Source organism: Rhopalosiphum maidis, chromosome 4 (genome assembly GCF_003676215.2).
Source record: "Rhopalosiphum maidis isolate BTI-1 chromosome 4, ASM367621v3, whole genome shotgun sequence".
In the NCBI taxonomy this organism is placed as follows: domain Eukaryota; kingdom Metazoa; phylum Arthropoda; class Insecta; order Hemiptera; family Aphididae; genus Rhopalosiphum; species Rhopalosiphum maidis.
The window spans coordinates 15,306,063-15,320,743 of NC_040880.1; the positions used below are offsets into that span (position 1 = coordinate 15,306,063).

The 14,681-nt window shown below is 25.4% G+C and overlaps 1 protein-coding gene across 2 annotated transcripts in view; it reads right to left on the minus strand.

Moving 5' to 3' along the window:
• The window catches only part of LOC113548677 (neuropeptide Y receptor type 2-like), a 171,673-nt gene that overhangs the window by 89,128 nt on the left and 67,864 nt on the right, over window positions 1-14,681 (minus strand). For both annotated transcript variants that reach the window (XM_026949683.1, XM_026949682.1), the window contains one exon: window positions 2,633-2,919. In XM_026949683.1, the coding sequence (XP_026805484.1) occupies window positions 2,633-2,919 (287 nt within the window). The remainder of the gene's footprint in view (window positions 1-2,632; window positions 2,920-14,681) is intronic.

Below are 14,681 nucleotides of genomic sequence, written 5' to 3' on the forward strand. Positions count from 1 at the left end.
AAATATAATTTTTTTTTATAATATAAATAAATTATATAGTGTAGAAATTTATTTAGGTATTTCATATATTGTTTATATTTTAATGTATTCATATTGAAATAATTGTCAAATTGTTACGCATTTTTTTTTTAGTTTAGATTTCAATTTTGTCTACATTTATGTAAAAATACTTTAATTATAAAATATATTTCTGAATGTAATCAATATTTTTTAAAATCGAAATAATAATTTTATATCCACTATTTAACTAAATATTTTCAAAAAAAAAAAAATATATATATATATACTTCGACTATTATGTAACAAAGCTAGTTATTCTATAGAAATTCTAAATTTTAAATGAATTTAATTTTAATGTAAATATGTTAATCAAAGTCGTCTGCTAAATTATAAAATAACTAATTCTATACTTTTCGGTAACATTTAATACGACGCAGTACAAATCAGGAATGCAAATCGAGCGCTATAAACCTACACTATTAAATTATCTTATTATTATTATATTCATCCCGTATTTCAGACAATTTATTATGTTATAATCCTTATGAAACTCTTTTACCCAATATCTGTTGACAATTTTATATATATAAAAAAAATACCGCCATAAGTTCATAAGGAGATTTGCATAATCCTACGACATCTATTCGCTATTTACCATTCAATATATATATGTATGGCTCAAATTATTTATAAATTAGCAAATACAGATCCGTTTATATTAAATTGTATTTTAGCATTGGTTCCGATCAATATGAGTCCTCCGTGAATCAGAGTAACTCATTTTAATCCATATTTTTATATTATAATCAAATGATAAAATTATTTAACGCACCTATTGTGCGGAAGTAGGTTAAATTAAACTTAAAATACGTATACCCTAAGAATAATATTGGACATTTTTTATGTATACCTATGTAATTTCAATTTCAATTTAAAATACACTATATTGCGTTTAATTGAGCGGGTATTTAGATATTTATATACATTTTTTATTTATGAGCATTTATTTATTTCAAACGTCAAACTTGTATTTATATTTTTAAACATATTTCATTTCATGATAATTCGTCCGTGTTAAAGTTTGAGTTTTAAGTCTATCGAAAAATCATTATACGTATAATAATATTGTATACATTTTTTATTGGGTAATAAATAATTATATCTTTTTTTATGTTGGAAGACGTTATGTGCTGGTTAAATTATAATACATATTGATGTTATGTATTCTATATAATATAATATACATTACGATATTGTGTTACATGTAAAAAGATATATGTATATATATTTTATAACTTAAAAAGAGTTTATATTTTAATTTCATCGTTTACTCATGTAAATAAAAATATTCACCACTCAAGTCATTTTATTATAGTTTCTTACCCAACTACAATGATAACGAAAAATAAAAGAACAAAATATAAGCACATTTTGCTTTCGTTCTATTGTTTTAATAAAATTATTTCTTATATTATCATACAGACAATTCTATATACATTTTAAAATGAAACAATATTGTTTTCTGAACGACCGTTGACTATATTAAAATGATAAAAATGCAATATCTATAAATATTAAGGTTTGAACAAGGAAATATTACTGAAAATTATTGTGACGATGTAGATATTTAAATATTTGTTTTCAATTTCCTAGTTTATCTGAGTTCTAACTCAATCGTATGAATATTTTATTGTAAGAATAATTTATATCCAAAATTTAACGATATTGTATTTCTACGTAACTGCAGTTTATTGAGAAAAAGATAAACTGGGTTATATTGTTTTTGATATATATATAAAAAAAACCGTTCTTCGGTGAAATTTGTAATTATTAACATAAGTTTTTTAAAACTTAGTTATTTCAAACGAAGAAGATATAATAATGTTTTTGATTTAAGACAGTTTACAAAGTTACGCACATTTCATGTTATACGAATAAAAAAATAAAAAAATAATATTAATATACACTAATATTTTATCAAATTATTTTTCTCTCTTCGTAGGCGCTAGCCAATACCACGTCAAATACAACTTTGCTTAACGATATTTACTACCTACATAATATTATATCTATGTATAATACAATTGTTTTAAAGCCCTAACAAACAAACCAATTATTTATCGAACTATACATATGTTATATTATAATATAAATTATTATGAGAAGAATTTAATAGTTCAATTATAAGTTAATTTTACCGAAGTCCATAGTTAATAGTTAAACTTATCAAATATTAAATTAAAATGCCATATATAGCGAATTATATTAGCTGATAAAAATTAGTAAAATGCACTTAAAATTTATTGTATATTGGTAAAAATCTTAGTAGTGATGGGTAAAAAAAACTTTTACTATAGGTAATTATTTGCAATTTTAGATACAAATGTATTAAAATATAACTACATTTTTTTTTTCAAATAATAAAAAATATATAGATGTCTTCCTATACTATGCTACTATAAATGATAATTAACTAACTATACATTTAGTTAAATCAACTATGTATTTCTTTCTTCAATATATCATGCAGTTATTCGGATTGAAATAAATCTAATAGCTCATTATGATTGAAACGCTTAATTTGGTTTACGTATTTACATACTATATTTTTGTTATTGCAGTTAATAGTTACCTTTCTGAACGTCTCTTGCGGCCACGTCTCCTCGCAAAAATCTTTCCCGTACATCTCCTTGTTGGCCATATAAATGCCGTATGGTAGTGTGGCTACCAAAGAAAATATCCATATGGTGGCGATTATTTGTGCCGTGGTCCATATGGTCATCCTTGGTTGGAACGGGTAAATGATGACGAAGAACCGATCGATGGCAATAGACGTCAGCGTCAACGTGGAAGTGTACACGCTGGTGCCCTGAGCGTAAGGAACTATGTGGCAAAATATCTCACCAAACATCCAATGGCCTGTGAAATGGTGAAAAAAAAACACAAAGGTTATTAGTTACATTACATTACACAGAAAATAATATTACTTCAATACCAAACACTTAAAAACATACGGTAAGGTATAGTGGTGGTATACTTAGGTACAGTAGGTGTACTTTATATTAATACTAATGTCTTGCAAAAGTAAATTTATTTTAGTATCATCAATATAACCACGGAATGTGTAAAAAGTGTATAAATAAAATCAAACAGACCTGTACAAGTTGTAACCTTTTATGACAGTGCAGTCTTTCAGAAATTCATCTTTAAACCTGTTACGTATTTATTCCAATACAACCGATATTTTAATTGGAGATTAAGTAATTATTTTTATTTGTACACATTTGTACATTCGTAACATTCGGCCACTTTACACTATTTTACGTGTTTAATCTTAAAAAAAATATATATATAATGATTTATTACAAATAGATAACGTAGGGTGACATGATGCAGATGCGCTACTATCTTTTTTTCCAAACGAGTTCTCGAAGAGACCGTTAGGTGACAGCTCGTGACAAGGGCTTTGAGTATGGTATAACTATAACCATAATACGAAGAAAGGTTTTATATAGGTATCAAAATAAAATCACCCGGTGTCTTGCACGACGTTTACACTTTATACCAGTTGATAGGTATACGCAGCTCAAGTGACTTTTTATTATTATTTAATATAAGTACACTCACGCCTTAGTATATTATTTAATTTTAATCGATTTTGGTACAATTTATATTTTATTTTCTATTAACCTAACCTATTAATATATTATATTGCTATACAGGTTTCTAATAATAAGTAGCAAGCAACGTGAAGAGGCATAATAATTTAGTTTTACAACCTCTGAAATTTGTCGATTTATTTCAGACCTAAAAAAGGTGGTTCTATAACAGTTTTCGAAAATCATTAATTTTTGAAAAAGATAAAAATAATATTTACTATGCAAATACCATATTTTTAAAGAACCGAAAACTATTTTTTAGTATCATCATATTTATACACGTTTAGGTTTCTAAAAAATAAACCGAACGATTTGAGTAAGTGAATAAATACATTTTTTCCAAATGTGAAATAACACTACTGCCTCCACAGTATTTTTAATTCTAAACTAGGTAATGACATTTAATAGGTATAGTTTAGACTAGTATACGCCACACATAGGCCAGTCAGCAACAGTTCGATTACGTTCTTTTCAGTTGTTGAAATTAATTCTGAAGGATAAGTCTCCACGGACGTTTTCAAGGGTATATGGCGAAAAAGGATTCGTCTACATCACAATAATACGTATAACCAAATAGGCACCACGTCGTGCGTACACGCAAACACACCAACTTTCTGCGAGCACTCCCTTGGAAGCCATTCAACTTAATTTTCCATTCGACAAAGAAGATGCCTCGGGTATGGCGTATACTGTACATGTAAAATGTATATATATATATAGAACAAATATGTGTGCGTAAAGCATACAGATATGCGTGTGTCAGTATACGTACAAAACAATAGTGAAACACAAAAGGGTCGTGTAATAAATTTCGCGGTAATATGTCAAAAAGTAGGAGCGTTTTTTCTTTTAATCGCCCCCTCACGATTTCGTCGCAAAAAAAATATAAACATTACTATACGCTTGAAAGCCACGATATAATATTTATATATATACACATGTACAATGATTTATAGAGTATATACGTCATATATAGAACAGAATGTATTGTGTACCGTATATTATTTAATACATTAAATAGTATATTGATTACTGTCATTACTCATATTATTTTAAAATACATAGGTATGATATATATATATATGTATAAAATATTATTGCATTGCCCCAAAATAACCAATGTCGACTTCAACGAACGATATTCGCCCACAGATGAAAAAGAAAGTTTAATATATTATCATCGTGGCCAAAACAAATTTATTTCTTTAATACAATTTCCGAGTAGAGTTATTATTTTTATTCAAAAACTTCAAATCTATTTTATATATATACAACATTATGTTCAATTGATTTTCACATTGTAATTTTAATTTCACCTAAATTATGTATTAATTTTATTCCATATATTTTCAATTCGATTTCTTTTGTGTAGACAATTTGAATCTATTCTCGTAATTTTCGTTATTCCAAAAATTATTTTGATTCCCGAAAAACAAATTTATAACTTATCAATGTACGGATCAATGCCCCCCACGCATATGCTTCTAATATTTGATCTTGGTCCAAGAGTACCACGACCCGCATCTTTCAATTCTCAATTAATATAATACGTGGAAAAATAGTGGTGATGACTTGAAGAGTGCATATTTTTCGAAAAAATCATCTATGTGTCATCACGATTGTACGCGTACACTATTTTTACTTTATTCGCTGTGTATTAATATCTTGTAAAAATCACAAATTTGTCACTAAGATTTTGTATTTTTCACCTCTACACCATTCACCACAGTCACAAAATTCTATGGTAACCAATTAATCTTTTCGAATAATATAACGTGCGTTCCGCATACACCGTGTTTCACGCTGACCATCATAACAATAATATAATTAATTTAGTCGCCATGATATGATGATAGTAATACATAGTAACAGCAGACGATTAAAATGAGGAATTGACTAAAAAGTTACAGGATGCGATAAATAATAAAACTCATAAGGTTTTGAGTAAATCGTCTCCGTTTTATTTCGCACACGTACAATACAAATGCATGATATTTATTTCACGGTATTTATTATTATTATTATTTTGACGGAGAGAAGTGAAATACGTTTATCACATTTTATACGTTTCCGCGCACTTTATTCTCAAAATTAAATTACAATCGTGTACTGAGCAGCGATATGTTATTTTTGTTGATAGCTACAAACCTTTAAGACCTTTAACAAAACTACTTAACTATACACGATCATCATGTTATTATAATTGTTACACATTCATTATTTTTGTTTAACGACTTTTATTAACGCAAAAAGCTTATAATACAATGGAAATTAATACAACTTAAATTATTTATGTGTATTTATTCAAGAATTGGAAGTAAAGATATATTTTTCAATCGTGGAAAGATTATCGATAGCGTAATTGGTTATATTTCATGAGATATAAATATAAAAATAAACATTATGGCATATTTGAATTTGTTAAAATGAAATGAGGACTTCAATTTTAATTTTTATGGATTCTTTATAGTTATTTACGAGGATTTCAATTGTTTTCTTAACGTCCCTGCTTAACTTTAAGTTAGTTAGACTTGCAATCTGAAGTTCAAAGGCAATTACAAAAATCGGAGAATTTATGCTGAATTATTAGAAATGAAATGTTTTCTGCTAACAATACAAATGTTTATAACCGTTATGAATTAAAAAAAAAAGTAATAATATTAAGGAAAAGCCAAATAAAACAAAGAAAATTACGCTTTCAATTATATCATATTATTATTTTAAATCAAATCTCAGCTGCATGAACACGTTTGGAAAATAATTTGTCTGTAGGAAAAACTTTTCATTTTCGTCGGAGTGATATTATTTTTGTCACCATCCGAATAGTAGCTCGTTACTTCAAGCAATTCAAGGCAACACAAAATCACACGGAGTTGTATGTTTCGGCTGACCAAAGTGTTTTTATTTATTTAATGCAGTGTCAAACCGTAATAGCTTTGAACGCGTAAGACGATAATGAAAAAATCAAAAAGATCGCCAGTTTTATTTCTCTTGAGCGTTATCGTTTCTATATATATTATATAGTTTTTCGACTGTGGTCGATGCGTTTGAAACATATATTGTTTAAAATGTAGATGAGCAAAAAAAAAAACAAATTTTTACAACCTGAGTTTCTATACAACTACACGTTTTCCATGCAAAAAAAAAAAACAACTTGCAATCGTGTTCCACTAGTACGAGGTTTGTCCTCACAGTTCGATCACTGTCACCGACTTTCAGCTGGTACAGCTACGATCTCGACAAAATATATATAATATTCAATCACAAAAAGTTTATCCTAGATAAATTTTTGCTTCGATAAATCATCGATAAATATTCCGCAATCGGTCTAGCGCAATAATGTATTTAAGCGATGCATCGTGCACGGCGTGACAAACATACGATATTATTATTATATAATATTACCACACGAAATGAATCTGGTCAAAAATTGTACGAATGTTTTTCGTCAAAAGAATAACGCAGAGAATAAAACAAATCGTTATTACTACTAGCACCGAACAAAATAATATTACATCGAATGGTACTTGACATTTGTGTATAAAACGTACTTTATACAAGCCTGCTGGTGGGGTTTTCACGACCCAGTGAAAAATGTAGTAAAACTCTTACAAAAAGAAAAAAAGTATAATAAATCATTTCAGTATCTTTTATCGTATCAACGTGATGAAGACTGCTTACACAGTTTCATTCGTGTGTATATAGGGATAGTACAAATATATTGTGTGACGAAGCTACGCCACATACATGACACATTGATACAACCACTCACGGTAACACTTCTTATAATAATACGATACGACAGTGCATCGACAGAAAATCTGATTACAATAATAAATAATGTACAATATATTGAATTATAGGACACCGTTGTACCGTTTTCGCGAGACAACGTCTTATTTTCCATGATCAAATGTTATAAACTCTTGTAAACGTACTCATCGTAAAATCAAATATCTCTCTGTGATGATAATTCGTAGTATTACGTCACAATGATGAATTTTTGTAAAATACGATTACTTTTTACAAACAGTTATACTAGTTGTAATAGAAGATGTTTTTAAATATCAACCATAAATTATTTTAACAATGTACATATTTTATTTGTAAATAATAAAACTAAAAATTCTTCAGAGTTACAGCCTTGAATATTTTAATATAATATTAATATCTGTGATTACTAATTTCTAATATTGTCTATCATAGAGTTACCATAAAAATTTAACAAAATAAAATAAAATATAAAAATTATGAACACATACCAATTGAAACGAATGGCATATAATGCATATTTAAACAAGAATATATGATAACAACATTTTGATAAGCAAAATATATGGAGGTTATCATCGCAGAGGACATTTTAAAACATCATATATTAAATTATAGCAGACATATGAAATACTTCTTGTATTTATTAATAGTGATATAGTAGCTGATTATTATGAAACACATTTTTGTCTATAGACAATTTAAAAAGATTGATAATAACAAAATTCTAGATTAAGTGTTTAATCAAAATAGACATTGTCACAACTATATTATTATTTAATAACTGATTTTAAATGTTGGTAGACTTTTTTTCTAAACATGTAGAAAGTGACAGTATTAAGCAACAGGACTTCATCGGAATTCTATTAACACATAATTTAATATTTAAAATATACTAGAAATAATATCACGTCCTATAACACGCAGGAGTGTAGTCACCTTTCAAAAGAATATAACTAGGTATACAATTTAATCAATATCATCAAATTATCGAAAAATTAATGATTCGTTAAACAGAGAGTTTGTATGATTAAAAATATTCTTAAAAAGTGTTAATAATATAAATGTTGAGTTGTTTAAATCAAACTGTAAGAATAGAGCAGTGGTAGAGTTAAATTACTCACCAGAAAAATATTTTATGAGTAGAACATTAAGTTCTAAAGTTACGATTGATGACTTAAGATCAAAAGTGATAGCTGTATTTATCCATAGTACAATACTAAAAATAAAATAATACTTGTTCATTATAATAAAACAAGTGTTAAAAAAAAATATTAAAAGCGTGTGACAAAGTGTGAATTTAAAAAAGTAAAAAGTAGAGTAAAAAATTAAAAAGAATGATTGTAAAAACATTATATTCAATGCAATCAAAGCAGGTAAAAACAATATAAAAATAAGAAAAAATTATATATTTACAAAAAAAAATTAAATCGTTTCAAAGATCAGAGAGTATAACTAAAAAAAAAAATAATTTGAATAAAGGATAAATTTGTATGTAAAGATATCTCAGAGAAAATAAAACCTATAATATAATAATATATGGTTATACATTATTGTAGTTATGATAACTGCATATAAATGTTTCTACATAAAATATAAACAAAAAGGGCAATAAAATGTAGTATATTTTGTATACCATGCTGTATTATTTTATTATTATGTATTTTAAATCTTTTAGATTAACGAACATGAAAATCAAATCAACAATGAAGTATTAATCGACGACTATAATAGTATAATGTGGTATTTTGCAACATTAATACATTTAACCACTTGACCGAATACAGTGTTTAATCGTTTATTGCCAATTATATGGAGCCATTAGTATTCGTAGAGACGCTAATCGGACTCTATGCGAATATTTGTAGACATTCCTATGACGAATGAAAAAATGGTATCATTTAATTAAAAATGAAACTTTGGCATTAGACGAGTTACTTTCAAATAAAATAGCGTTGAAGTTTTTGAATTCCCCGTAATTTATACATATTTCAAACAAGGCTTTTCATTAAAAATTGTTTTTAGATAACTGATAGATATTATAGCGAAATATTTTTACCAATAGGCAAATAGGAATCATTTGACAATTTTTAACAGTAGAAGCTGTGGGAAATTACAACAGTTTTATATCACGCTTAATGCTATTTATAATATAACATTATAATTATTAATTATTATAATATTACTGTGTTGCATAATCGTAGTCACATTATTATCTGTATGAAATACATACATATTAATTCTTCTATTACTTGTCTTCATTTCCAACAGTAACCTTTTACTTAGAAAATTCTGCTTTACTATCTGTAGATTTCTTTAAACTAATTAATAATTTTTTCGGAAAATTTTAGGCAAATTTATAATGTTAAACTTATAAATTAATTTTATGCTTATCATAAGAAAAAAAACAATATGGGAATATAAACACTTATTGTTAAAGATACTTTTATTTTATACAAATATCATAAGTGTATAAAAAAACTAAATAAACATAAGTATACATGCCGAAATTGTTGTTTCAGATTTCTCAAAATTATTAATATTATAAGCCAAAAGATATTATTTTTTACCATACATATTAAAACAGACGATTTACATAAATGCAAGAAATAAAATAAAGGTGATTTTAATACATCTGTATATATAAAAAAAAAGGTCCCGATTTTTAAAGATTAACATTTATTAGGAGTTAGTACAGTCCAATAAAATATAATAAATTCTAAAATGTATATTTTAATATTGTATATGATACATTTAATAAAAAGAAAAAAACATTTTTAAAATGTTACCTCGAGAAATTAGATTTAAAAAGTACGAAAAAAATGTTTTGGTACTTAATAACGAAATTAGAGATAACAAAGTGAATAAATTCGTCTTAAAAGATTTAAAATTACATTTCTACAGTCAAACTGAATACAATTGCACTATCTGCTTACAATGATAAAAGATATTTAAAAACCAAAATAAATATACTATTCTATGTGACTAAGATGATGATAATTGCAATTCTTCTTAATAGTTAATATACATCCTTGCCGTTATCATTAATTTTATAATTAACAACAAGATATTTTTATAGAACAAAAAATATTTTAAGCTGTAAACATTTTGTTAAACCAATATGATCCTAATTGTCTTTATACACGTTTATATATTATAATGATAATCTAACTATTGCTGATTTCAAATATAGATTTAGAATTGGTAAAAATTATAATAAACAATTGGTGATGGTTATTGTCATTGTTATTATTTTGTTCGTTTGGTTTAATTTTGATTATCGTATGACAGTATAATATGTTTTAATAATTTTTTATATATAGTATGAGATAGATGGTATATTGTCTGTACAAGTACTATTAAACACATAATATTATATTGATTAACCATGCATTATTCTTAATGTAGATTACTAAGAATTTATGAAATAAAAAAGCATTATATTATTTTTATTGTAAGTAAACCGAAACCAAACAAGTGAGAAAAGATACCTAATCAAATTGGGTAACAATCAAAATAACACAATGACATAACACATAGCGATTTTTAATAAAAACTTTAACAACTAAATTAGATTAGTTTATTAAATACTCCATAAACATGAATGCATATTTTAGAATAGTTTTAAATAATTCGATAAAAAAAAAAAAAAAATACTTTAAAATAATTAATATATTATAAAAAAAAAAAGAAGAAAAATATGAAAACAATGAAGTTGTTAAAATAAATGGCACCACATTAATAATAGACACCGATCATAATATTTTTGACGTTTAAAACGCGCAACTAAGTTCATAAAATCATAATTTGAAAGCACTACTATAATCATAATAGTTTTTCATTTTATGTTAATCTTGTATCTACATATTTTATTATGCTATAAATAATAAACAGAACAAAATAAAATAATTTTACAGTACATTTTTAATGATATTTTTGTTAATATAAATAATTTACTGACTGGTCTTACTATTATTATTATTATTCCAACCATATAAGTATAACATATTTTTATTTCTTTTTTAACTATACTGCTATCATAACGGAATAATTATTATTTTAAATGATCGTTAATGGTATATTTTCGATTTCGTAGTTCTAAAAATAGAACTCGAACCGTAAAATCAAAAATCTGTAGTTTTTTTTTCTATTCTTCGTGTACAAGAATTTATTAAAATTATTAGATATTTTTATTATACATTTTTATGTTTATCTCTTATGTTGAGATAATCATATTGTTTGTAACAAAGTATTTAAATCTTCATAATTTAAATGTTCATATTCAATTCAAATTTTAATTACTCACTCAAAATAATCGTAAAACCCAAAATATCTGCTTCCCTCGCTTATCTATTTATTTCTACCGGTTCAATACGGCAATTGCTATTCAAGCAATATACATAATATAATGTCTGTAATTTTCCTCACACACACTGCCTGCCTGCTATTGTTATTATACATATCCCTACTAACTTCCTGCTTTACATTTGAAATTATCATAGCTATTTGAATACATAATGAAAATAAAGTATATTTACTACATACTTTTGCTATAAATTTAGGACGGGTATCCACTGACATCAGAGAACCGGAAGGGTGTTTGGTTATTTTTTATGTTTAGTATTTGCACAACCTCTATTCATGTAATGATAAAATATCACGGGAGTCTATTTTTTTTTTTTTTTTTTGCTATAATTATGGTTCATGTGCATTTTAGATCCGGTCAACGTTATTTTTAGTGAGAGAATAATTACAGTTATACAGAAACATAATCTCCGATATTGCGGAGATTACGATTTTCCAATAAATGTTTCATTTTTGATATTAAATCTAACCTAAGATAACATTTTGGTACATACAATACTAGGATTTTTATAAAAACTAGAAAACAAGTACCGCGTTACATTTATAGTATGTAACACACGATTACATAATTGTGCGGAAAAGAATACAGGAAGAGTGCAAAAGGATACCGTAATACAAAAACCCTATTTATACCTACTTTATGGTTATAAAAACCTATAAATGTTCTTCGTTCATGAATTAGTTGAAATACGAAATATTACTATAACCAGTGAATGTGATATTATTTATAGTTATAGACAACGTGCAATCGAGTTCAGGGCTTAAAATGTTTCCCAAGGCCCCCTTAATATCGAACATTTTTCTTTTAAAATATTGTCCAGTTCTAATATTTAGCAAATAATCCAAGAGTGTTTGCTCGAATATAAACAATATCTCTTTCTGTTTATACTTTTATAGCAACATTTTTTCTAAACCTCACATATTATCTTTAGATCTCGTTCAACACGATAAGAATAATTTAGGAGCCAGACGTACTAATATGTGCTAAATATTGATGCAGGAAACATTACAGAAATTAACTAACAAATGTATTTTAATTACAAAACATTTTGAATAAAGCGATTTATTTTACTATGTACTTGAATAATTGTATGCTTTCGATTAAGAAGTACAATTTAAGTACTGTTATTGAAAAACTGAAAATAAAACTTAAATAATAATTACAATAAAATCCTTTTACAATGAAAAAATATTCATACATATTAAAGTACAATATTGTAATATTATATTGTTTTTTTTTTTTTTGACAAATTTAATTTTACGTGCAGTTTAAAGATATCATACTATTACATACAAAAGTATGTTACAGTACTGTAACTGTATACAACTGTAAAATATTAAAGGCAAAAAATATGTTTTAAAATTAAAATGTTTGGGAAAATAATTATTTAAATCAATTTAAAGAGTAAAAAAAAAAGGTAAAATGAATAACTCGTCCTTTTCAAGTTCATATTTACTACTGAGATTGACGTGTTTTGGGAATAAATAAATTATGCAAGCATTTTTTCTACAATGAGTTTTAAAAAATGAAAATACCCATTAAAATGGTTTTAAAAAATAGTTATATTTCATTTAATGATTTAGTTTAGGCTCATTAAAATTTTTAACGAATTTTCTGAATTTTTATTCCGTTTTCCGTAATATTTTATCAATTTTTCCATTACTTCGTCTTATTTAAAATATATTATAGTACTCGTATTTATTTATATATTGTATAAATACAGGTATCCTATGTTATTAGCGTTTAAGTTAGTGACTATAGCGTCATTTAGTTTGTATTATTTTTCTAAATACAACACTTGAGTGTTATGTCATTGGACAGCTTCCCTCCACATACCATGCCAGTTTGTTAGCATTCTCCATTATCTATTTTTCTATTGTATTTTCCTATTTCTTCTTTTATTATACTATAAATTGTACATTTTTCTATCTTAATTAAAAAAAAAAAAATAAAAACAATATTATTAATCTTTATTTAAATTATAAAATACCTTTTGAAGATTCATTTTCATTATGCTTATATGCAAGATTTAGTAGTTGAAGCGGTTTTTCTATAGTATAATCAGTTTAACTTATCAGTAAAGACAGTAAAGTGCACGTTCAAATGTATTTTAGCTTTAAATATACAAAGTATATTATTAGTATTATCATTTCAATAATGAAAACAAAATAAATTCATATATTAAAATAATAATAAGTATATATTTTGTTAAATAATAGGTACACTTTAAAAGTATTATGAAAATATAAGAATGGTATGCAATATTGTCAATATTTTTAATGATCTACAGTGGAAAATTTATTATCATACACAAATTAGATATAATACGGAATGAAATTTAAATGTTAAAATACACGTGCGATTTAAACACGTATAATTTCCAGTTCTTTGAAATTTATATTTTTATATTAAAATCCTTTAATATTTAAAACTCTTCGATCATCATTAGTTTTTATTTATTTTATTTTATTTTAATACGAACCGCAGCATAAAGTACAAAATATCAAATTATTTATGAAAAGGAACTACATAATAGTATATTTATAAAATTAATATTAAATTTAGTGTGTAGATTATAAATCTATCAATTAAAGGCACTGGTCGAAAACAGAAAAATTATTATAAGGATATTATACTAATACGATATGCATTTTTTCAGCTTCAGATATCAGTATAAACCATGTTAAAATAAATAAATATACATTCTAACAATTTAAAAAACATTAAATAAATATTATAAGATTTTATCGTGATGATTAAAAAAAAATATATTTTATTTAAATAGTATCAATTAAAAGCTCAAATTGTATTTATAACTTTAACTGCAGATGAGTGAACTTTGTTAACTTCGAAATAAAACCACCGCAAAGGTGTTGACGGGTTAG